The 24,936-nt window shown below is 44.3% G+C and overlaps 1 protein-coding gene across 1 annotated transcript in view; it reads left to right on the forward strand.

Moving 5' to 3' along the window:
- Positions 1–24,278, forward strand: part of SLC6A7 (solute carrier family 6 member 7) — a 39,088-nt gene extending 14,810 nt beyond the window's left edge. The window contains exons 3-14 of the mRNA XM_063120857.1: positions 3,182–3,313; positions 3,930–4,164; positions 6,184–6,322; positions 7,488–7,622; positions 9,511–9,614; positions 11,095–11,219; positions 12,967–13,079; positions 13,179–13,310; positions 14,437–14,536; positions 15,316–15,416; positions 16,464–16,634; positions 23,582–24,278. Of these exons, the coding sequence (XP_062976927.1) occupies positions 3,182–3,313; positions 3,930–4,164; positions 6,184–6,322; positions 7,488–7,622; positions 9,511–9,614; positions 11,095–11,219; positions 12,967–13,079; positions 13,179–13,310; positions 14,437–14,536; positions 15,316–15,416; positions 16,464–16,634; positions 23,582–23,794 (1,700 nt within the window). The 3' untranslated portion in view covers positions 23,795–24,278. The remainder of the gene's footprint in view (positions 1–3,181; positions 3,314–3,929; positions 4,165–6,183; positions 6,323–7,487; positions 7,623–9,510; positions 9,615–11,094; positions 11,220–12,966; positions 13,080–13,178; positions 13,311–14,436; positions 14,537–15,315; positions 15,417–16,463; positions 16,635–23,581) is intronic.
- The last annotated feature ends 658 nt before the right edge of the window (positions 24,279–24,936 follow it).

Genomic DNA, 24,936 nt, shown 5'->3' on the forward strand with positions numbered 1-24,936 from the left:
GTATCCAAAGTATTTCTAAGATAGGATTGTGCTTTATGGACCTTAATTTTTCCAATCTCAAAATGGATATGGAGGAGGAGGACTTACAATAATAAAGTAAAAATTAGCATATTATAGATATTAGCTCTTTAGCTCTATTGTTTTAAATCTGTTGTTGTATTTTCAGTCTCTGCATTGCTGCTAGGTTTTATTTTAGGTTTTACTTTATTTTATACTGTAGCTTTATACTTTAAACTTTTATAATGTATATTATTTGGTATTTTATGGTTTAGTTGTTGTGAACTGCCCAGAGAGCTTTGGCTATTGGGTGGTATAGAGATATAATAAATACTTAAATAAATAAAGTCAGATATTATGAATGATATTATAGGACATAAATGTCAGATATAAATTCAACCCATAGATATGCAGTTCCAAATTCCTGTTTATCCTTCTAATTCAGTGCTGGATGAAAGGACATGGAGCTCTGTATTGTGTATCATATTCATAAGTGAATCCCCCTCCTCTTTGACCTATTTGACATGTCCTGCCTGCAAACCTCATCATCTGTTCTACTAATTTCACACATTTCCCCAAGGGACTTGCTTGTGAATTGTATAAAAAAGAAAAGGAAGTTAAGAAAAAGATAAGGCAGCGGTCCCCAATAAAGTGCCTGCTGAACACAGTGCCCCCAGAACTTTTGGTACCTGTGAGCAGGTACCCTTCCTATCAATTAAAACAACAACTTTGTAGTGTATTGGCCCTCCTGGCTTGCTATACAAGGAAGGACCTGAATCACTCTTGGACACTGAGCTTTCTGTTTGTATTCTACGTTGGTTGCAGCAGTATGCTTCATGGCCTGTTCTCTATAAACTGTATTTATTAAAATCATTGTTAGTTTTGCATCCTCTGCATGGTCTTCTCTTCATGATAGGCTTCCTACTAATTAATTAATTGTTAATTTTGCCAAGCCACTGGGATTGCTTCAAAGCAAAGTGGTTGCCTTCAGCTTGCCACCATCATTGTTTTCCCAAAATGCCTCTGGGCCAGATGGGGGCAATCTCAGAAAATGATGAGAGCAAGTGGCTGGATGTAAATACTTCAATTTGAAGCCCCCATGGTTGCCTTGGGGGGGGAAATGAAAGGTGGGGAGGGACCCCACCACCACCACTGCTGCTTGGTAAACTGCAGGCTTTTTGGATGGCGGCACAGAGCAACAGGGACATTTTCTGTTGTCTGCGTTTTATGATGTGCATGTTTGTGTTGTCTGTGTGTTTTCTCTCTCACACAGAGAGACACAATAAATACCCACAGAGAGTGGGGGCACCACCACGTTTTTATGAGTAGTCACCACCAACACCCATACCACCCATTTTGTGTGCGTGCCCATGAGACTTTTTGAAAATTTCAAATGTGCCCATAGTTCTAAAAAAGGTTGGGGATCCCTGTGATAAAGGTAAGTTGAGAATTCCACATGATTTATTTGTGCAGACTCTTAGGATATGAGAGTGAGGAGGACACATTTGTCAAGGAAGTGGGCATCATTCTGTGTGAAATGACTCTTAAGCAGGCGCCAGCTTGATGCCGGATGCCTCTGCCAAATCTCCTGTGTGCTTCCGAGAGCAATGTTGATGAATCAGTAGGTGGCATGCATCCTCCCGAGTCAGTGTGTAATGCAGCTCTTGCATGAAGAAACAGAATGTAAAAGGGCAGCACTCTCCTGGAGATGCCGTCTTCTTTAATTGGACAAGAACAACAACAAGATCCTAGCCATTAACTGCAAACCTTTGGGAATGTTTTGCTTATAGAGTAGAGCATCAGTTCCAGGATGCTGACAAAATTAGGAGAAATAATTCAATTCTTCTCAGCTGAATTTTCTACCTAGCTTATGATTAGTACTGTGTTTTGATTGTTTTTCCTAAGAATTGTGGGTGGGAGTGCTTTTCTCTGACAAGCCAGCTGCATTTCAGTAGAGTAGAAATGGAGCCCTTTGCATTGACAAATAGATTTGTGAAGCATCAAGCATATATATAAATCCACAGATGTAAATACAGAAAATGTAGGCACTTCTTTGGCAGTTTGGTTATATAAAAGAAATAAGACATATAAGTGATCAGGATGCTAACTTGGGACTTATTGTGTTCTTGGTTAAATCACAGTCACTCCACGTCATCTTGCCAAGTCATTTGGATTCAGCTTTCACACTGAAGTCATTGTTGTATCCTCCAAGTATTCAGCTAGTGTCAGGGTAAGGCCTTTTAGCCTTTCTATGTCATAGTTCCTATCTGCCCAAAGCTAATACTAATAGCTCCTGTTCACAGGAAACTGTCTTATACCAAGTCAGATTGTCTATCCAGCCCAGTATTGCCTCCTCTGACTGGCAGCAACTTTCTAGGGTTTCAGGCAGAAGAATCTCTTTCCATCCCCTGGTCCCTTGAGCTGGGGGCGCTAGGGATTGATTCTGGGACCTTCTGCATGCCATGCGTGCCCTCTGTCATTGAGTGATGCTCTTCCCACAAGCAAGCCTTGATGACAAGGAAGGAGAGCAACTTCTCTATAAGGTGCTCCAGTGAGAAGGTGATAAAAGTAAAGCTGTCAGGTAGCAACTGGGAGTCTTGCCTTGTACCTTTAGACTCACTGTAATGCATCTTCCTCCAGCCTACCCTGTTACATCCTGTAGTCTGTGCTCCCTCCCCCATTTGCTGCACACCTGGAGCAGGCAGGAGGCAGAAAGAGGGCAGAAGAAAACGGGTGGAAGGAGAAGATACCTTGTTACATTTCCTGTTGGTGGTTTTAAAGATACTGCTCAAATCTTCGGGTTGCAACCTGGGAGCCCTTGTGAGGAGGACAGTGGAGGCTGGTTGCTCTGATTTCATGAATCTATTCTGGGTTTCAGTCAGAACCAGCCAGAACTCTAAGGAGCTATCCAAGGTGCTGATCATATTTGGGGGGATTCAGCACCCTCGATAGCTCCTTTAGAGTTCTGGCTGGTTCTGACTGAAACCCAGGAGGGATTCAAAGCCCTGCTGAAATCAGAGTCACCAGCCTCCACAGGATGAGGATACGGTAAGTATCTGACACACAAGGAGGACACCTTTGGTTTATGCTTAACTGTGGTCACACTGGAGCATGTTATTTGCTCAGCTTTGCCCATTTCCAGACATGCCCACTGTGCTTTGTGTCATGTTTTTATCTCCCGCAGGGGCTTTCCTTGTTCCATATTTCATCATGTTGGCAATATGTGGGATTCCCATCTTCTTCATGGAGCTGTCGCTGGGCCAGTTCTCAAGCCTGGGGCCTCTTGCTGTTTGGAAGATAAGCCCACTCTTTAAAGGTGGGTCTGTTTTGTGCAATACTCAGCTAGACCTCTTAACATTTCCACCTCCCTTTCTTCTTTTGAAGTGTAGACAGTTGGGCTTGCTGGTGCAAAGGCATCACTGCAGCAGCAGCAGCAGCAGACAGACAGACAGACAGACATCACTACCACCTTCACCCACTGTGAGAAAGAAGTACAGCAACATGGGTTAGAGCGGTGATAAATATAAGAGACTGAATGAAAATGGCTGCAGTGAATGTTATTGAAGGACTAAGCAGTGGCAGCTGGTGGCTCCAACGTCACTGGGTGTGGTGAGTCCACTCCGGGTTTCCATCAGAACCGGTCAGAACTCGTAAGCACCTTGGATAGCTCCTTTAGAGTTCTGACTGAAACCCAGAGCAGATTCACTACCCCACTAACATCGGAGCCACCAGCCTCTACTGCAATCAAGGCAACTGAAGTTTTCTGCTCCAGTCCTCAGGTGCCAGCCTATAGGGCCATGGCTGACTCAGATTTTCTGGCTCTGAGATGTACACCGTGAACATTGCAATAGATACGCTGAACCCCGGGGAGCTGCCTGAGACTTGCATTGCTGCTGTTATATTGATCTCTCTTCAACATTTCTCCTCTTTAGGTGTTGGCATGGCCACAATCCTGATTGTCTCCTTGGTGGCCATTTACTATAACATGATCATTGCCTATGTTCTCTTCTACCTCTTTGCCTCGCTGACAAACAACTTGCCCTGGCAATACTGCGGCAACTGGTGGAACACGGACCTGTGCCTCGACCACCATATCATGCGCACAGGGAATGGTGCTGTCCCTTTCAACATCTCGAACACAGTCAGCCCAAGTGAGGAATATTGGAGGTAAGTAGGTTAGGCAAGGTTAAATGAAACAATTGGGTGATCTGTGATGACATGAATGTTTCCCCGAATAGATCTGATGGACAGCTGCACACTCTAAAAGTTATAACAGAGGGCTTTGTAGTACCATCTGCATAGTACAACCCATGAAACAGTCCACAGACTGGATGTTCGCTGAGAAGTATGTGGTTCTGTTCATCATATTTAGGACATGACTACATTCACAGGTTGTTTTCTTCTCTTGTAGCATTTGTTATGAGAATTGTGGGTTATGAAAGCTGGACTGGGGATCCATGTCAAGTTAAAATATGCTAAGGCTGAGGTGGGCTCATGAGATCTACCTTGTTTTTATTTTATTTTATTTATTTTATTATTGCATTTATATCCTGCCTTTTTCCTCCAAGGAACCCAAGGCGGCATACATAATCCTCCTCCTCTCCATGTTATCCTCACAACAACAACCCTGTGAGATGAGTTGGGCTGAGAGTCTGTGACTGGCCCAAAGTCACCCAGTGGGTTTCCATGGCTGAGTGGGGACTAGAACCCAGATCTCTTGACTCCCAGTCCAACACTTTAGCCACTACACCACACTGACACAACCTCCAAAGTTCACCAACCAGAGCCAAGTGCAAAATAGTGACTCAGGGGGCACCTAAAACTATAGAACAGGTTGCCTCTGAGTACAAGCTCAGCCTAGGAATCTGTGTTCTGTACCAATCCCTTCAGACAAAAAATCTGCTGGCCTTGGCAGTACTGCAAGTGTGAAAAGAAGGAAACCCCGTAGGGGAGTAAAAAATAAGCCAAAGGCAAGGGCAGAACCAAGGAATCTTCTGCAATAATATTATTAGTAAAAGGTTTATTAAAGTGCCAGGTGCCTACGCATTTCGAACACGGTTGCGTTCTTTCTCAGGGCTTTATAACGTTAGTGCAGTTGTCTGCAGAAGCTGCTATACACCAGGAATGGGCAATACACTCTCCACTGGTCACATGCAGCCCCAACTGCCTCCCCCCCCCACAAATTCAGGAGGAAGATTTCCTCCCCCCTGAAAAAATGCCATCTATAGAGTGCCAAAAGAGTCAAATTTATCTTTTTTTTCAAGCTACATTTGACTCTTTTGGCATTCCATAGTGCTATGGGAGCCATTTTCTTCCTGGTGCGTCTGGTGGGGAAAAGCTCGGGCTGCAAGTGTGGGATCTGCAGGGGCAAGAACGACCCACGGAACTCCTGCAATTGTCCACACCTCCAATGTATCTTCTACCTGCCCTTGTGCTAAGGAGGAAAGAATGTGAGCTTGTTTTCAGCCCAGGATAATGGTATGAATTCATGATAATGGTATAATTCATTCTGTTTGAAAGAAATCCTGTTGTGCACCTCATTGTCAAAAACACTTCGATTTAAGGCTCAGAGCACAAAGTCTACTTCACACAAGATGTGAACATCTAGTATGTGACGACGTCTCTTTTGTGTATCCTTCCCAGCTGCACATTCAAATGTATATTTCACCATGTGTAAATGCAGCAGGATGGGGTGCAAACATGGCAATACAGACATCTGTTCTGATCACAAAATTCCTACATGAACTGATACGTGTGTGGGACATGCATGTTGTAAAGCAGCTCTTACATCTGATACAGGTGTTGCAAATCCCCTGCCAGAAAAGTATTTCTGTACAGGGAAAAGTATCAAAACAGTGTGTCGATCCACACATGTGATGAACAGATGCATTAATTTCATTGGATGCACACAGGCTGGGAAGCTAAGATTGCCCTCTGCATGTTTATGTACAGTGTATGCACCGTGAAAATGATGGTTATGGAATTTTTTCATACATGACTATCTATAAACATTTTTTTATGCTTTTCCCTAAAAGGAAATACTTTCCATGTCACACATTCACAGTGTTTGTAGTTGCCCTTAGTTGCCTCATCACAAATTATCTGATTTTGGAAAGAAGATCAGCCCTCGCTTCTAGTGATCGGAATATGGTGCTCTGACTATTACTTCTTTTCCTTTTACCCTAGTCGTTACGTCCTGCACATCCAAGAGAGCTCAGGGATTGGGGATCCTGGGAGAATTCGTTGGAATCTATGCCTATGCCTTCTCCTCGCTTGGGTCATTGTGTACCTCTGTATTTTAAAGGGAGTCAAATCCTCTGGCAAGGTATGGCATGAATCAGAAGTAGGCACCAGTGTATTTTGTCTGGAATCAGAAGCTAGGTTCATGTGTCTTCTGCTCAATCAAATATCTAGGACAGGAAAGATCCAAACTCTAGATTGTTTCTTTCCTAGATATTTCACTGAGACTCCAGATTCTAGAATGGGGAACACCATCTTCACCATGTTCATATTCTAAAATGGAACAGAAATAATAGCCCTGTTCAGTTATGCTCAGTTTCTGTAGAATTCATACATGAGGAGACGGAGTAGTCCAGCGCCACCCACCCACCCCTCCTTGTGCAATTCTGTTTTCCTGTACTCATGGAGGGTGAAGGTCTGAAGCAGAGAGCCTCCTGTGTCCGTGGCCTAAAGAGGATTAAAACCCCTGATAGGGTTCTTTATTCTCTTCAGGCCATTGCCTTCCATGAATACAGGACACACCAGTACAGGGCAACGGAAATGCCTGAGGAGGTGTGGGGGGTAGAGCACTCCCTTTCCTCGTGCATTGACTTTACACAGATTGAGAATGAATCAACAGGGGTATAAAGGCCATATTATCAGGCAAACATTCTTTGGGCCCTTTCAGAAGGCACCTTAAACCATGGCTTTAACCATGGTGGTTTAGCCAGAAAGCCAGGCCGTGATCAGAAGACACCTTTAACCATGGCTTTAACTTAAGCCTATGTGAATAAGGCTTACATAGGCTCAAGTTATGGAAAGGTAGATTTCAGCTAAACATTAGGAAAAACTTCTGGATGGTAAGAGCAGTTTAACAATGGAAACAATGTCCTGTATCCAATATTAGTCCCTTTCATTTCCACAGGACTCCTCTAAGAAGGATTAACATTGAATATGACCCAATTACTTAGGGGTGGGGAAGCTCTCCTTCGCTGTAGATCTTCAAGCAGAGGGCTAGACAACCCCCCTTCAGGCATACTCTCACTCTAGATCTCTTGCATCCAGTCGGGGGTTGGAGTAAATCCCCTACAAGCCCCTTCCATCTCTATTATAAGGTGCTCAATTATACTGTATAAACACATAACAACTACTCTGCATAGTTTATGGGACAGTGCAAGATCCCTATGGTTAGATGGGAACCTTCACCATATTTTTAGGTATACTGAAAATAACAACTGCAAGTACAATCAAACGCCTCTGTCCTCTTGCAGGTTGTATATTTCACTGCCACATTTCCTTACATCATCCTGATCATGCTCTTAATTCGTGGTGTGACACTGGAAGGAGCCTGGTTAGGAATCAAGTTCTATCTCACACCCCAGTTTGACCTGCTGCTATCTCCCAAGGTGAGATTTGTGCCGTGCAATTTCACTGAACAGTGGGGCCGAATTATATGGGCTCTTTTGTCTGCCACGTACAAGCCATCATCATTTTCAGACAGATGTGTGTAGCAGGGGACTCCTCAAGCCTGGCAGCTGCATAAGAGAAGAGTCTATATTTCATGCACATGTTTATAGGTCAGTCATGTGGCTCTCACTGTTGTTCTTAGTAGCAGAATAACCCTTGCCAAAATAAAGAAAGAAAGAAATGTGGGTGTCGTTCCCAGATTTATAGAAGAAAGTTTTTTTTAATTCTTCTTTGTAATGTATAAACCACATGTTATATTAGATGTGTGTGGCTGACACCTGCCATAAAGAGCAATCACATATTTAAAACATAAACATACATAGAGTGCAGCGTCTAGACATCGCAGTAGTGTACACTTCTTGTGATCCCTTGTCCCCAGTAGTAACCAGTGATGTGGGGTTGGATATGGTAAATTGCCCTATGTATTGTCTGGGGTGGGGAGGAGGGAATTAAGCCTTTAGTTGCTATTTTGTTTGGAGGCAGCTGCACATTTAATGTAAGGTGTAGCTCTGCCATTAGCAACGTTATGAACAAGCCCATCAGAGAAATGGTTCTCAGGCCAGAGGGAGCCCAGATCAGTCTGGTCTTGGATGAAAAACTAAGAATGAATGAGAAATAAACCACCACCACCTCCTCCTCGATCCATGGCCACTTGTCTTTGTTGTTTTTGGTGACGGAATGTAAGATTGGCAATGCCTAAGCAATCCAATGTCACCCCCTTTCCTCATGTTGAATATAAATATGAACCTAGAAAGCTGCCTTGTACTGAGTCACAGCATTGGTCCGTGGAGCCCAAAGTGGTGTGTTTGGACAGTCAGGGCTTTCCCATGACCTGCTACCAGGCATTGAAGCTGGGATCTTCTGCATGTAAAATACGTGCTCCAGCACTGAGCTATGCCCCAGCCCCACCCATCTTGCCGCCTGAGGTGAGAACACAAGCCGTCACAAGAGCCAGCCAGAGTCCCGCAGCAGCGAAGCAAAGGGGAAGAGGAAGAAGAGGAGGTGCTGCGGCAGAAACAGGGCAGGCAGTTGCATCAGAGAGCTCCGCCAGCCACTCTCCTACTGCGGCAAATACCCCAGCAAGAGAGTGGCTAGGAGGGCTTACCGGGAGGTGGCGGTGAGCCCTCCTGATGGGGGCAGTTAGGAACAGTGCAATTCACCACTCCTCTGATTCTACCATCTGAGGCCTCAGCTTGGCTCATGGTAGGGCCGGTCCCAAATGGCCCCTTCCCATGCATTAGAGACTCCATTTGGATCTACTAGGAGCTTTTCTATATGAGGCGTTTATTGTGTGCTTGCCATTCCCTACTCAAGGTTGTTTATGATGTTGTGACTGTTTAGAGGATGTTGTGACCCTCCAGTTTCGCTTCTGTTTTTAAACAGTGCTTTCAGTGAGATTTTTTTTTTAGAACAGGGGAAATGAGGTATCATTTAAAGAAAGCAAAAGAAAATGCCTTTTCCACTTGTATATTTGCGATAAACCGCAGCTTAGAGGTTACGTAGCGGAAAAGCAGGAAAGAAAACACTCTTCATGCAGTGCTCAGATCTCAATTCTGTGACAAAACTAAAAGTAGGTACAGCAGATTAACAGCCTCATGTACAAAAGCTCTAAATGACCTATATATTATCTAGAAATATACTTGGGTGCAAAAAAACAACAGTGGGAGTGTGATCAATTTGTGGCCTTGAGCCTTTCACACTTCTGGTGTAATTTACCAAGGGGTAATTTGCTGATCTAGATAAATACATTATTTTAAAGCAGAGACTTGACTTTCCTGTATTTCAGTGGCATTCACCTTTATTTCTTGTTTTTCAACTCCATTTCAGGTGTGGATTGAAGCAGCTCTACAGATCTTCTACTCTCTTGGAGTGGGATTTGGGGGACTTCTCACCTTTGCATCATATAATACCTTCCACCAAAATATTTACAGGTACATGTTTTCAATGTAGCATGTCATGTAAATGATTTGTTGAAATTTGTTGTCTTTTGTTGCAATAAGTGACAGGCATTAGTTAAACCCACTGTGTGGAAGGGGAAATAACTGGTTGACTAGCCACTAAATGGCTAATACATGTAGTGAGTTGGGGTACTGGTTTTAGGTTTCACTTTTGCCTATTGCCTGCAAGAAGAAGGTGCCTTTTGATATTAAGTAAAGCTCCAGTTTAAAGTTTGCAGTTGTCTTCTGTCTCAAGCATGGTCAGATAAACCTTACTCTACAACATCTTTTCCCAGAACAGAAGCTACACAGAGTAGCCAAAGGATGTAAGGCAGGCCCAAGATGTTTTGCTGCCTGATGTGACAGACAAAGTGGTGCCCCCTCCCATTCTACTAACAGAGGCTTACATTACTTCAACACAGGAAATGGGAAACATCACCCACCTCACCCCCAGGGTAGCTGGGTAGCTGAGGGGGTGCAGGACAGGCCCCATGGAACACACAGCCTTCAGTCCTCCAACAGAGGGGAACAGCCATGGGGCTACTGCCAATGCTCGCATGAAGCTGCCAATTGTCTGCCGCCTGAGGCAACCGCCTCACTCTGCCTTATTGTAGGTCTGGCCCTGAGATGAATATACATTTTGTAAAGGAAGTCATGGTTGTGGTAAAAGGAAGGAGACAACATGCAATTACTGAAAAGGAAGTTGGAATATAAATTTTGCAAACTGGATAGGAACATAGATTTTGAGGAACAATAGCAACAAAAATTAAGGGGGGGCAGAGAAGGGAGGCTAGAACCCTGTTAGACAGAAATGAGAGAGAGAGAGAGAGAGAGAGAGAGAGAGAGAGAGAGAGAGAGAGAGAGAGATCACATATTCAGCGAAGAATCAGTACAATATTCATACTACTGATTCATATCCACACACTGTTTAGTGCTGCCTCTTTAGCCTAGTCTTCTTTTGCAATGCCTGTTGAGTAACAATCAAGTATTCTCTGTGAGAAGAACATATTTTGTGTAAAGTACTTTGTATGTGAGGAATGCTAGTGTATCAGGATACTTGTAAACATGACATAGGAAAACTTAACTCCCTGATGTTAGAAATGATATTAGGAATAATACATGCATGCATATGTGTACACACCGTAGATATTTTACATTATTCTCTCTCCCTCCATGGATGTTTCCTTTGTGCCCATGAGAGCTTTATTTCTACTGCTTTCCCTCAACCTCACCTAGACATGTACAGGTGACATATCTTTTGTGATGAGCCCATACACGTGAGTCCAATGGAGTAGCCATCCTTTAACTGGGGCAGGAGGAAGACCATGATAACAGATGGCAAGCATGGCAGCCACTTGGCTGTGAAGTGTAATTCTTGTTCCTCCCCGGTTACTCCCTGGTGTCTCAAATGGCCTGTGCCTTTTCAATACACCAGAGGCTACTGATTCAGCTCCTGTATTTTTTTATTCTGTAGGGATACATTTATAGTCACTGTGGGCAATGCCATCACCAGTATCTTGGCTGGCTTTGCCATTTTCTCTGTTTTGGGCTACATGTCCCAAGAACTTGATGTCCCTGTACAAGAAGTAGCCAAAGCAGGTAAGGCCTGAAATCCCTTTCTTCCCTCTTCTGTGCAAATGTGTGTGTGCTGCTTTGTCTAAGAATTGCATTTCTGTGTGCTGCGTAGCAAGATTGGCCAGATTCCAACTGAACATCAGGAAAAACTTCCTGACTGTTAGAGCAGTACGGCAATGGAACCAGTTACCTAGGGAGGTTGTGGGCTCTCCCACACTAGAGGCATTCAAGAGGCAGCAGGACAACCATCTGTCAAGTATGCTTTAGGGCAGATTCCTGCATTGAGCAGGGGGTTGGACTCGATGGCCTTAAAGGCCCCTTCCAACTCTACTATTCTATGATTCCATGCTTCTCAGAGAGAAGTATTCAACTATGTACTGACTGAGACTCTTTGTTGCAGCCTCTCCTAAAATTTCACAATGTTCAGTTGCATCTCCCTTCCTCCCTCTCCCATTTTTGGGGGAAGTGGGAAGGAGTAGAGCACAGACTTCCCCAACCTGGTGCCCTCCAGATGTGTTGGACTACAACGTCCAGCCATTGGAGATGCTGGGAACTGTAGCCCAATACATCTGGAGGGCACCAGGTTGGAGTAGATATTCAAAAGGCAGACTGGCAATTGGGCTTATTATCACTGCCATTAGGCAACAAAATGATTGAGGGTTTGTCCAAACTAACCAAATAAGCACTAGCAGAAAAGGGACTCTTCCTCCTGTTGGCATAATGCCCCCTAATTTGTTATGAAATGAAAATACATTGGAAAGCGAAATCCAGCTGAATCGGGAACTCAGTTGTCCATCGGGCCCCAGTCCTCAGAATTGGCTGTTGCAGCTAGGGCAGAATTAATTAAATGTTGCCAAGGAGGGGGAGGCACGTTTTCTGGCTGCGACTATAATCCTAAATCCACATACCTGGGAGTAAAGCCCATTGCAATCAATGGGACTTACTTTTGAGTGGACACGGGTGCCTCTGGACAGAGGGCTCCTAGACCTATCAGTCAGAAAGACTTGTGCAGCCATGCTGCCTTGTTTTCCAGAGTGGATTTTCTCTGGTAAGTGTGCTTCCTAGCAAGGCTCCGATGGTACCATCACCCTGCCTCATTCACAGATGTTTACAGGGGACAATGCTATCTTCTGCTCAGGCCCCTCTCGTGTTTTCTTACCACTCGTTGTGCCTTTTGCTTTAACAGAGGAAAGGAGGAAGAGTCTGAACAGCTGTGCAAGGCCTTCTGTCCTAACCCTAGGAGCCCTCCGTCTGGAGGAACACTAAAGCAAAAAGACGGAAGTAGCAGTGGGAAAACAGAAGAGGGTTACGAGTAGAAGAGGTTGTTGTCCCGTCCGTCCGTCCGTCTCCCCCCCCCCCCCCCGTAACATTTAATGAATGAAGCAGGGCAACAGCACCATCAAAACCTCATCTGGAAGTACTCTAAGTGTATCAGTGCCATATTTCTTGAACTTCAACAGCTAAGAACACCCACCCAGGAAGCAAGTAGTGCTTTGGGGGCTGGAAACGGCCTTTCTAAAATTAGAAAAGGGCCTTCAGGTGGGCAGTGTGTCATTGCATCATACTGGGCCCTGCGCTGAGCTGGGGAAATGGAATGGGGAAGACCTATGACTCCCCTCATGGACTCTTCCATGCGCTCTCTTCTCCCGTCACTTTTTGCTCAGCTGCTTTATGTCTACATCTGTGAAACCCGACTCCTCCGTAATGTCTCCTTAAGTGCACCTCTGGAGTTCCAAGTCATGGTACTTCTCATTCTTTGCCTGTCTTCTAGGTCCGGGCTTGGCATTTGTGGTGTACCCACAAGCCATGACAATGCTTCCTCTTTCTCCTTTCTGGTCTTTCCTTTTTTTCTTCATGCTGTTGACTCTTGGCCTAGACAGTCAGGTAAGGAGAGCATGATCTATGCTGGGAAGAAGTAGCCATAGGCCTTCAAGCAAAGGGCCCTTACGGCTTACAAGAGCCCCTGCTTTCATTTGTGTGCAGTTTGCCTTTCTAGAGACCATCGTCACTGCCGTAACGGATGAATTCCCGTATTACCTGCGGCCAAAGAAGGCAATTTTCTCAGGCATCGTTTGCGTCGTGATGTTCCTGCTGGGGCTCATTCTCACAACAGAGGTAAGGAAAGTCAAAGGCTGCAGCAACCAGACATTTTGGGGTGTTCATTTGGGTGAGGATTTACAGGGAAATTGGTATTAGGATAAAGGAGCCCTGAGTAAACCAGCCTTCTCCAGCATAGAACCCTCCAGATGTGATGGACTGCAACTCCCATAATGCCCTAGCTAGCATAGCTGTCTGGGGCGTTATAAGAGCTATAGTCCAACGTTATCTAGAGGGTGCCAGGTTGGGTGAGACTTGAGTAAACTATATGGACATGATCATATAATGCCAGTGCTTTTCTATTTGTACTGGCTGCCAGTCCATTTCCAGGCCCAATTCAAAGTGCTGGTATTAACATCCAAAGCTCTAAGAGGCCTGGAGCCAGGCTACATGAAATCATCTCCTCCCAAATGTACCTACCTGGACCCAAAGATCTTCTTCAGCGATCTTTCTCTTGGAACCGCTGCCAAAGGAAGTGAGGCGGGTGGCTGCAAAGAAGAGGGCCTTTTCTGTTGTGGCACCATGTTTAGGGAATGAGCTTCCCAGAGAGGCTCACCTTGCACCTACATTGTGCTCCTTCCGGTGTCTATTTTCCCAGGCATTTTAGTTTCTTAACTCTGTTTTTTGTAAACCTGTTATTCTGTCTGAAATCTCTGTGTTGCTACCAGGTTTTATTGTGGTTTGTACTTTTATACTGTAGTTTTAAGCTTTTAAATCTTATATTGTATGTTAAGATGCACTTCGTGGTTTTAATTGCTGTGAACCACCCAGAGAGCTTCAGCTAGTGGGTGGTATAGAAACATAATAAATAAATAAGTAAATCCAAGTGATTATGAGGAGATTAGATGGCTGTCCTATTTCTATTAACAGTTCATTGTGATCAGGTAAATTGCATTGTTTCTGTGCCCTGGTTGGCTGAGTTCATGAACATGCCTGGAGTGCCTACTTTTAGCACGTGGCTATAGCGATCACATCTTCTGAATCATTAGGTTATTAAATCTGACCTGTAGAACAGGATGTGTTGTCCCAGGTAAACTCATTCAGAAAAGCAAGTGGGTATTCCCTGAAGGATTTGTGCCACTGTAGCTTGACCATCCCGTATCTTGGGCATAGGCTTTGGCCATTTATTGTTTCTTCTTTCCAGGGCGGGATGTATTGGCTAGTGCTGCTGGATGACTATAGTGCTGGGTTTGGACTCATGGTGGTGGTCATTACCACCTGCCTGGTGGTGACACGGGTCTATGGTAAGACAAGAGACATGGGTTGTTGTGTTAAAACTCAGTTTTGAACTGTTGAGTACGTTGTGTTGAAAACTCAATTTTTAGAAGTGAGAGGGAAGAGGCAAAGAGGTACGCATTGGAATTTGTGGGGCAACAGAGATATGGAATTCAGGAACAGGCTGCCAGTGCCCAGGTTCTGTGATATCTTCTCAAGATCTATGTGGAATTGGTTAAAATAACATGTTGTATTGCATCACCCTTCATGCTGCACTGCAGAGGGCTATTTTTGTTTTGGTCGGGCAGGGCCATTTAGGGCAAGAGTAAGGTTTGGGACCTTATGGCCAAACTAGGTAGTTCATTCATTCCATGCTTGCACAGGCTTTGGGCAGGCTGGTTTTTAAAGTCAAGAGAGGACACTGGTCAAAATCAGTGTTTGATTTGCTGGTTAATATATCTGTTATTTGCATTCTGAACACGGAAGCAGGCTTACCCTGCTTGAGAAATGTGTGGTACAATTCCTGTTTGTTTGGGGTGGGGGGAAATGTAAGTGTCTATGCACCATAACAAACAAACAAACAAACAAACAAACAAACATGCCCCGCAATCTTATGCATGTGTACTTGGAGTCCCACTGTGCTCAATGGGTTTTACTCTCAGGTAGGTTTAGGCTGCACAGTTACCAGGGAGCAAGCCTCACTGAGCATAGTGGGACTTCCTTCTCAGCAAACATGCACAGGATCACGCCAGTGATGAAGCAGCACATACACTGTCCTGTTTCTTCTACATCCTTCTGTTCTCTGTAGGCATGAAGAGGTTTTGCCGTGATATTCACATGATGCTGGGTTTCAACCCAGGGATATACTTTAAAGCCTGTTGGTTGTTCCTGTCCCCCATAACAATGACGGTAAGTATCTTCGTTCCAAAGCTTTTTCCGGAGATCTTCTTATTCTCCCTTTGTCTGCTAGCAGAGACTTGTCTTCTCCTAATCCCAATGGGACTAGAGCTGCATCTCTAGGGCAGCCTCCTGTAGAGCTGATTTAGTTGTAGCAGGGGGTCTCTACATTAAGGGAAATTGTATTGTTTACCCGAGGCTTATGTGCTTCCTGGTTCTTTGGTATGATTGTTATGGGCTGCATAACATGGAAGGAGAGGGGCGACAATGGGTTTGAATTTAATGCTTCCCCTCTGAACAGTACCATTGAGTTCTATTGAGGCAGCACCATCTAGTTGCAGAAGATCCTGCTGTTTCCCACCTATTGCTACTTTAAAAGTGTTTATTTTTATCCCAGAATTTCTGGAGGATTCTGTGGGAGACGTCCTGGTTGTTGATTGGGGGCATGTCTACACCAGCCCTATATCCCGGGGTCGTCCCTGGATTGTCCCTGTTTGTCCAAATGATGCACGGGGTTCCCAGGGGCAACCCGGGACGATTAGGGACTTTCCCTGGGATATCTGGGACCATAGAAAACCCTATTTTTCCACAGTCCCTGGACCGTCCTGAGCAGCGCAGGCCATGGGGCTGCTGCTCCTGGGTCGTCCCTTACTCCTTGTGAGTAGCGGGGCTCTTAAAACGGTCACAGAGCTGTGCGGGGGCAGTCCGTGCCCTTTTTTTTAAAAAAAACCTTACTTTTCTGGAGGAGCGCAATTGCGCTCCTTCTCCTATTGGAGAAAAAAATGGTGGTTGCAATATCCTCTTTCCTTCTGGGATGTTGCACAGCCATCAAGACGCTGGGGGAAGATCGTGGAAATAGGTAAGTCCGCAATCCTCCCCCTCCCTCCCTCTACACTCTATGGTATAGACATGCCCCATGTCATGAAATCAATCCAAAAACTTCCTTGAGTAGCCAGTCACAAGTTTGCAATAAATCGCTCATTTTAAGGACCCCTTAGAATGGAGGGGAATTCCCTGGTGCAAACTAGTTGTCACCTGATGTCCCATGCTCCGTTTCAGGCTCTGCTGGTGTACAGCATAATCAAGTATGAACCGTCAGAGTATAACGGAAGCTACCGCTTTCCACTTTGGGCCGAGGTCCTGGGCATCCTGATGGGGATCTTCTCCTGTCTGATGATCCCTGTGGGGATGGTTTTCGCTGTGCTCCGAGAGGAAGGGACACTCTGGCAGGTAAGCAACAAAAGGGGGATCCAACACCACTACACAAGAAGATGTGATTTAAACCATTCCATCCCCAGATTGCGCACACATCCAGGGCATACTTCTCTACACTTCCCATCTCTCCATTTTACACTTCCCATTACCATTGTGTCCCCAAGTATTGGGGAGACATCTGTCTTCTGTATACACACTGGATCTTGTTCAGATGAAATGATAAACTATGGTTGTGTTAAACTATGTTTATCATTACACGAATGAGCTTGGGTGAGCTTCAGGTTTGGGTTCTCACCCTCCCCTCTCTTCCTCAGACACAGCTTTCACTTCTGTTTTTAACTAACTACCATTTGGCATTACATCCAAACCTGGCCAAACTGTGGTTCGTCTTAACTATGATTTACTGAAACAAGCCAACTTCAAACTATGGTTTATAAAGCCAGCATCCTTATGGAAACCATAGTTAACCATATTTTAGGGTTCAGACATAACACTAAACTTCTGTTAATTGAAAACAGAAATGAAAGGTTCTGAACTCCTAGCAGCTGCACTGGAGAGAGGAGTTGGCAGTGTACGAGACCAAGGCTCCCAAAGGGTGCTGCATTGCCTTGCCTCATTCACAGAATTTTACAGGTGTTCTACATGAGGTCTTTTCCCACTTGTAACCCTCCCATGCTTCCCCACCACTTATTCTGCCCTTTCTCTTAATATAGAATATCTGTTAAGGAGAAAACGCTGGAATAGGTTATCCATGTAATACTATTCATAGCTTAGAATTTTTTTTATGTCTGAGCAAGGCCATTGTGTATTTATTGCAGCCAACACCATTGTAGCTGTGCAAACGTGACTGCCTCAAAAAGTCTGAAGCCTGTTCTCACTGTTTACACAAGATAGGAAAAAAATGTTCTGGTGACTCATACGGTCCTTAGGGATGCCAAACCACCAAAATTTTATTGACCCAACTAGAATTTCATCCTTATCAGCTCTTACCAGAAAACATGGGTTTAAAACCAGGAAAAAATGGATATTTGTTGCTTTCGTTATTTCCTATTTTCTTATAATTATGTTGTTTTATAAAAGTGGTAATCTTCAGATGGGGCCAATCTGCACACGTACTCAGAGACATGCTGCCCTTAAGTCTGTCTCTTTTAAAAATAATACAGCTGCTTCCTGTTAAGAATAGAAAGGCTTTCTGCTCATTCTTTCCATGAGAATCTTGGGGAGGGACCACAGCTCTATGGCAGAGGGCACAAGCTGTGCATGCATAAAGTCCCAGGTTCAATGGCCGCCATCTTCCATTTTTAAAAGAATGAAGGGGAAAAGGGGAAAGGATGACATGCGGGGAGAGGATGAGATGCGGAGAAAGACCTCTCCCTTCCTGAAGCCCTGGAGAACCGCTGCCAGTTAGAGACATTAGTTCTGGGCTAGATGGACACATAGAGCGCCATCACATAGGAGGAAATTGTGTTTGTTTACCGTCGCTTCTCCACCCGCCCTTTTGTCCCTCCTTACTTCCTCTTTCAAAAGAGGAAGTAAACAACATGTGCATGGCCCTTCAGTGGGCTGTTTTGATCACGCTGCTTCACACAGCAGGAGATAGCGGCAATTCCCTTCTCAAAAATAATTCAGATTTACCGGGTTCTCTTTTTGTTGAGCAAAGAAGGCTAGAAGGGGTGGGAGGCATGTGGGAGGCAGACAACATCATGACAGGGACCTGCGAAAATCTGTGAGTGCCCAGTAATAAGTGTGCAATAAGATGCTCATCTGATGATGCCCATAGTCCTATCTGGAAGATGGCAGCTTCTGATGTGTCTTTGTTGCTGCTTCCTTTCTTAAAGGAAAGGCACTCTGCACATGCTCAAGGCAATTTGTCCTTTAGAAAAACCTATCAGAGGGACTTAGCTCAAAGTGCCAGCTGATCTGGAGATAAAGCCTGGCCATCCTCAGTCCTTTATACTAGAACCCAAGTTATAAAAAAACTCCAGTGGATCCCCAAGTTCCCAATTGTGAATCTAGCCTATGATTTTCCTTTGATCCCTTTTGCTGCAGCCTTCCTAGGTCCTGTCTACACCAAGCAGTATATTCTGTACTGAAGTGCACTGACAATTGTTGGGGCCCATGACATATCTACACCAAACCGGATATAATACTATGAAAGCAGTATGAAAGCGTTATATGGCATGTGTCATGGGCCCCAAGAGTTGTCAGTGCGCTTCAATATGGCTATAAAGCAGTAGTGTAGATCCTGCTTCCATATTCCACTTTCATACCCCTTTCATAGTGGAATATCCTGCTTGGTGTAGATGAGCCCCTAGTGGGTCGGTTCAGACCTTGACCTCCTATTGTAGCCATCATTTCCATCTTTGTTAGCCATTTGGGCCACTCCCGAGGATTCTCAGCCACAGGGATAAGTAGAACAAGCGAAGAGACATTTTCATTTCCCTGCTCCCTCCCACAACCTTTGTAAAACTGACTGTGAACTGATTCCCAAATAGCAAAACCTCCTCTACATTCATTTAAACAAGTGAGGATGCAATCTTACACAGTTTTAGATAGAAAAAAGCCCTACGTTCCCTAGCTAGCCAGAGGTGGGCTTTTTTTCTGTCTAAGCATGAATATGAGAGTATTAATACCATATTTCTTTCAGTCTATTTTGCTGGTGCAAAAGGTGTCCTCTAGTGGTGTATATGTACATTGCATAGATTTAAAATAATTTCAAATGTAGAACCTAGAAGGTCATCTGCAGAAAAATAGCAGAGTCCATTATTTCTGCTTTGCATGAGAACATATGATACTGCTGCTCCTCTCAAACTCCTATAGATACAAACTGTGTGTGGGTGTAGTCCAACGAGTTCATATAGGCAGAAGGATTGTGTATTGCTAGGCATTGCTGAGCCATTGAAAGGACAGCATGTGACATTCACAGAATTGTCTGCTTCCATGAGTCCTGTTAAGTACCAGTAAAATGGCACTGCTAGGTAATTTTAACTCTGGACTTAATGTTCTAGCTGGGGCTGGGGGTGCTTTAGATGACCATGGCCATGTGTCCAAGCACCTAACATAACTAACATTTAGTTATGTTAGTACACAACTAACATTTCCTCCACCCCATGCCATTCCATGCTTTACAACTGGTTCTACATTTCTGATATGTTAGAGCAGCGCCCTCCCAAAACTGTTTGCCAACCCTGGTTAAAAATGTAGTCTGATCATGTGCAGTTTTAAACTCACTTAAATAATAGCATCATCATGACAACAGGAATAAAATGGAGTTTGCTTTTGCTACCCTGAGGTAGCAACTCATTTACTTGGGAATAAAGATCATTTCCTTGTAGAAAAGTATGATGTATTTTTAAAGTAAACAAAAATACAATGAGCATCTGTAACCATGTACATGCCCAGTTGGCTTCCCTTGAACTCTAAAACGCTGGGTTTTTTTAAGAAGAAAGGATGCAGGAGTGAGCAGCATCAGCCCTGGTGGGTGCTGGCAGGCCCATGCTGGCTCAGGTGCTCAGCCAGTTTACCACTGTCCCCATCCCCTTCCACCCTCTGGTTGTTCCTGTGGGGCCCTCTGGGCTGTGGGGCCCTGGACGTCAGTGTGGTGTTACCCCACAATTTCCGATCTTCTATATGTCTAGACTAGTATGTCTGGTAAGTATGGAATGTTAGAACTGAGTGGGTGTGGTTTATGATGTAATAGATGGGGGGAAAGAGTATATAAGGAGAGTGTTGGGAGTTGGTGGGAAGTATGTATGGCCAGATCTACACCAAGCAGGGAAAAACACTTTGAAAACTGTATATGGAGTGTGTCCTGGGCCCCAACAGTTGTCAAAACTATTATAAACCGTTTTAAAGCAATAGTGTAGATCCTGCCTATGTGAGTTTGAGGAGTGAGTGAGAGAGAGTTGTTTATTGAGGTGTTTGGATTCTAGGGATTCAGGATTGGTGTGAAGACAGTGAGGTGGTTGGTGTGTGGAGAGTTTAGATTAGGCAGGATTGAAAGTATTATATTTTTATTTAAAGCTTTTAAAATAACAATAAAATTATTATTTTGTTAGCTACCAAATACCACGTGTCAGCCTGGCATTATTTACCTGCCTTGCAGTTATTAAACACCTATACTAGATTATAACCACAGTATATTCAGAGAGATCCAATATTAAACCTGTTTCCCTCATAGCTAGGGGAAAGGTTTTACTTAACCCTCCTTCAGGTTTTCAAGTCGTGGCACTTGGCCTGAGAAGGGTTTATGTGACGGGCCTAGTGCAAGGGTCGGTGACGCCACAGTCAGCCTCAAGATTCAGCCCTGGTGGCACCACTAACACAGTGCTTTTTGTTGTGCAAACACTTATCTCTGGTTGGATTTCCTTCAGTGTTGATACACTAGGAGATCGGAGATATTCTTCTATGTTTTTTCATGGAGATAGTTGGTCATATAATAACTATGCCTAAGAGAAATTTAAGAAAAAACACAGTGCTAGCAATTAAATGAAAGGTTGTTGTTGTTGTTGTTGTTGTTGTTATTTTATTACATTTATTTCTGTACCGCCCCACAGCTGAAGCACTCTGGGCAGTTTACATAAGATTAAAACAATATACAAAATTTAAACCATAAAAACATACAACATGAGCTAAGAGAAAAACTATACTTAGGACACAGCTTCAATGTTTTCACTATAATCGTGAGGATTAGAAGTGTGTGTGTGTTTCACTTGAATATTTACATTTTCATGATTCTAAGAAGCTTTGGATTTCACAGAAATGCCTCAAAACTTACTTGCGGGTTGCAGATTACCCCTCAGTGCATACCTATTCGGAACCCCTAAGTAGGTGCTCCATATTCTTCTGGACTGACTTGAAAAAGAAAATACACCACCTTTGTGCAAGGAGAAGCATCCTCTAGATGTCTTGATGGGAAATCGCCATGTCAGCTAGCCAGCGAACCAAGCTATTCTCTCCTTTGATGGTCTTTGGTTGATATGGCCATTAACAAAGCTAGAGTGTAGGAGGTCAGGAAGAGGGAAGAGGAGTGAGTTTAAAACGTGAAACTGCACATGATCAGACTATATTTTTTAATCAGGGTTGGCAAGCAGTAAGCCTGTGTGCCCCAGTTGTGGGGAACATGGGTGGGAGGGTGCTGTTGCACCATGTCCTGCCTTGTTGGTCCCTGGCTGATGGCTGGTTGGCCACGGTGAGAACAAAGTGCTGGACTAGATGGACCCTTTGTCTGATCCAGCATCAGGGCACTTCTGATGTTCTTACGTACACAGAGGAGAAAGAGATGAGGATGTCTTGTGCAGCTTTCAGATGTTTTGTGGTCTCATTCTCCTGGTTATGTGTACCAGAGCTGGGAACACATTAGCTCTCTCTGTGAGAGAGAAATTACAGGTATTCAGGAGCATGCTAGGCAACTTGGTTCCCTGCAGGTGTTTTGGGCTACTACTCCCATAAGCCCCAGTCAGCATGGCCAATGGTCAGGGATCCCAGGAATTGTAGCCCAAAACATCCAGAAGGAACCAAGTTGCCCAGTCGATCCTGAAAGCCAAACACAAGTTCAGTTCCTTGCCAAGTGCATTAGTATGTCTTTATAATTCATGTTGGCCTCAGGTGGTGGCAGGAGGTGGGCAGCTGTCACTGCCTGTCACCATAAAAATGTGGCAGGTAGGTTGAAAGTGGGCTGCTGTCACCATAAAAAGGATGTTGATGGCTAGATCTACACTACTGCTTTATTGAAGTGCACTGATAACTGTTGGGGCACAACCCACCTTCCATATACCGCTTTCATAGTGTTATTTCCTGCTTTTTATTCCACATTCATAATGATTTGACACAAGGTGTAGATCTGGCCATAGTTATAAGTATGCAAAGATATAACTGGCTCATTGTCCCAACAGCCCTGGGGAAGTCGGCTCTGTCTTCCTGCCAGGGACATTGCACAAAGCACTCCAGGCTAGGCAAGGCATCACTGGGACATGGGGGTCTGTTATCTCCCCCAGGCATTTGGGCGTGGATAGGATAGGGACTAGGCTAAATACTTGAAATAATTAGTATGTGTATTTGCCTGCCATCATTTTGTCTTTCAGTTTTGTGTTTCCACTAGTTCCATATGATGGTATTTTTGGAATTTTAGTCCTGCCCATTTGCCTTTAGCCCCAGGATCTTCTCTGCAATTGAATTCAGCCCTTGGGCTGAAAGTGGTCCCTCACTCTTGCACTAGTCCCTGGGCATTCACGAAGCTAGGCTACCTGATCCTTGAGAAATGAAGTCCAAATAACTGGCAGATCTTACTTCTGTCTTCATCGTCATGAATGGGAGCATCGGAATCCCAATTCATACCTTGGGAAAATGACAGATGTCCACACTTCTTACCATTCATCTAACGAACCGTTGACATGCTAAATGATATTGTGTGGGAAGCAAAAAGTGCAGTTGTAACAGAAAAACCACTTCGGTATGGACGGCAGAGTCTCAGAAGTGCACAAATGGACAGACAAATACATTGCAGTTGAGGGACACCTTAGGTGATTGTATAGATAAGCTGACAGGCAGCAGATCTGAGGGAAGCAGTTGCCAGGTCATGTATAAACAGTGGGGTGAATGGGTTACTGTAGAGCTCCAGGGGCTTTTAAAAAAACAACACTGAGCCATGATAATCCTGACAGAAGAATTTCAAAAAACTGAAGCTCCCTGTCCTGCCCTTGGTGCTGGAAGTGACTAAAATACCATCTGTGCTGCGAGTGGCTGTTTTTAGATTGTCTGGAATCCCGTATGAATCCAGACGTCCTCCTTATGGGCTACTTTCCAGGCCAAATAGTAATAAACAGCAGCTTCAATTGTGCTTGCTTAGCACTTGGGTGCCCCTGCGTTGTGAAGCATTTCTTTGGGGTTGCCAGCTGCAGGAGTGTTATGAAGTTGTCTCTGTCAACAGGCCTCCCCTGACTTGTTTATTCCTCTCCCTGCAGAGAATCCAGCAAGCCAGCAGACCAACCATGGATTGGGGTCCTTCTCTGGAGGAGAACAGAACTGGCATGTACGTGGCCACTCTGGCAGGCAGCCAGTCTCCTAAACCTTTGATGGTCCATATGCGAAAATATGGAGGGATAACCAGCTACGAGAACATAGCCTTTCAGGTAGATAAAGAGATTGAAGAGGATGAAGAAGAGTCCATGATGTGAAGAGATGACCTCCTTGCTCACTCCCTGTGACAGGATGTGACGAGAATGTGGGGAGCATCCCTCTCCCCACCCCATCTATTGCACAAAGTTGCACCTCGGCACTTCAGGCAAGTCCCTTTCCAGGCACAGCCAAATGCTGTTGGCCGCTCAGCATTGCAGAGCAGTGGTCTCTGCTGAGAATCCCAGTGTTGTTGAGGTTTCTGTTCAGTGTGGCAAGTTGTGCAATGAACCTGTGTCTTAGTGCTCTAGTGTCTGGTACAGGCCACCCACCCATGTTGTCCCTTCCTCCTCTCACCAGTGATGGTATCCTCATGATCAGGGCCCTGGATCCCAAATGCCAGCTTCCACCTGTACAAATCTCATCTGCCTTCCTCCTTGGCATTCACCTAGGTATTTCCTTGTACTTTTTAGCACACAGACTTCATGGAACAACTTAGCATAGCCGTCCTTTCACCAAAGGACGAGCAATCCCAGATCTGCCACAGTTATCTCTCTCCTTCTGTGGTCTAGCAAGTGGTAGCTTTGTAAGTGCCTAGGGAGTTTGAAGCCAGCCTCTCAGATGTATGGCTTCTAGAAAGCTGGGAGGCTAGGTGAGGCATTGGTACAAATAACAACTATGTTACCAGACGCTACAGTAAATTTTAAAATAACAAACCAGAACTCTGGTTTCAAATCTTATATATGTATAAGTCAAAGTTGAGAGTTAGTTGGTCAGCCCTTTTTGATTGCCTTCCATTGACCGATTGAAGCACACTTCATTAGAAAGCTCTTGACACACAGATTCCACGAATAACAACAATTTTCACTATAATTCAAGGTCAGGAGTTTATTTATGTCTATAAATCTCTTTTTTTTTAAGAATTAGGCTGTCTTCTATAACAATGTACTATAAAGTTGTATTTTTAATATAAAAAATGTCAAGTATAATTAAACAAACATAATTAAGTGCAAGTTGGGACAAAATGAAATGTGAATTCAAAAAAGGTCTTTATAAACATAGGTGCAGGCCAAAGTACAATGCTATGCCAGCAACATTCGGCCTGTAAACAAATCTTGAAGGGATTAAGAGACACCTACAGTTAAAAGTAACCCAGTCAAAGTTTACTTATTGTTCAGAAAGGCAGTCTTTAGCTGTTAAAAAT

Source organism: Elgaria multicarinata, chromosome 3, assembly GCF_023053635.1.
Source record: "Elgaria multicarinata webbii isolate HBS135686 ecotype San Diego chromosome 3, rElgMul1.1.pri, whole genome shotgun sequence".
NCBI lineage: Eukaryota > Metazoa > Chordata > Lepidosauria > Squamata > Anguidae > Elgaria > Elgaria multicarinata.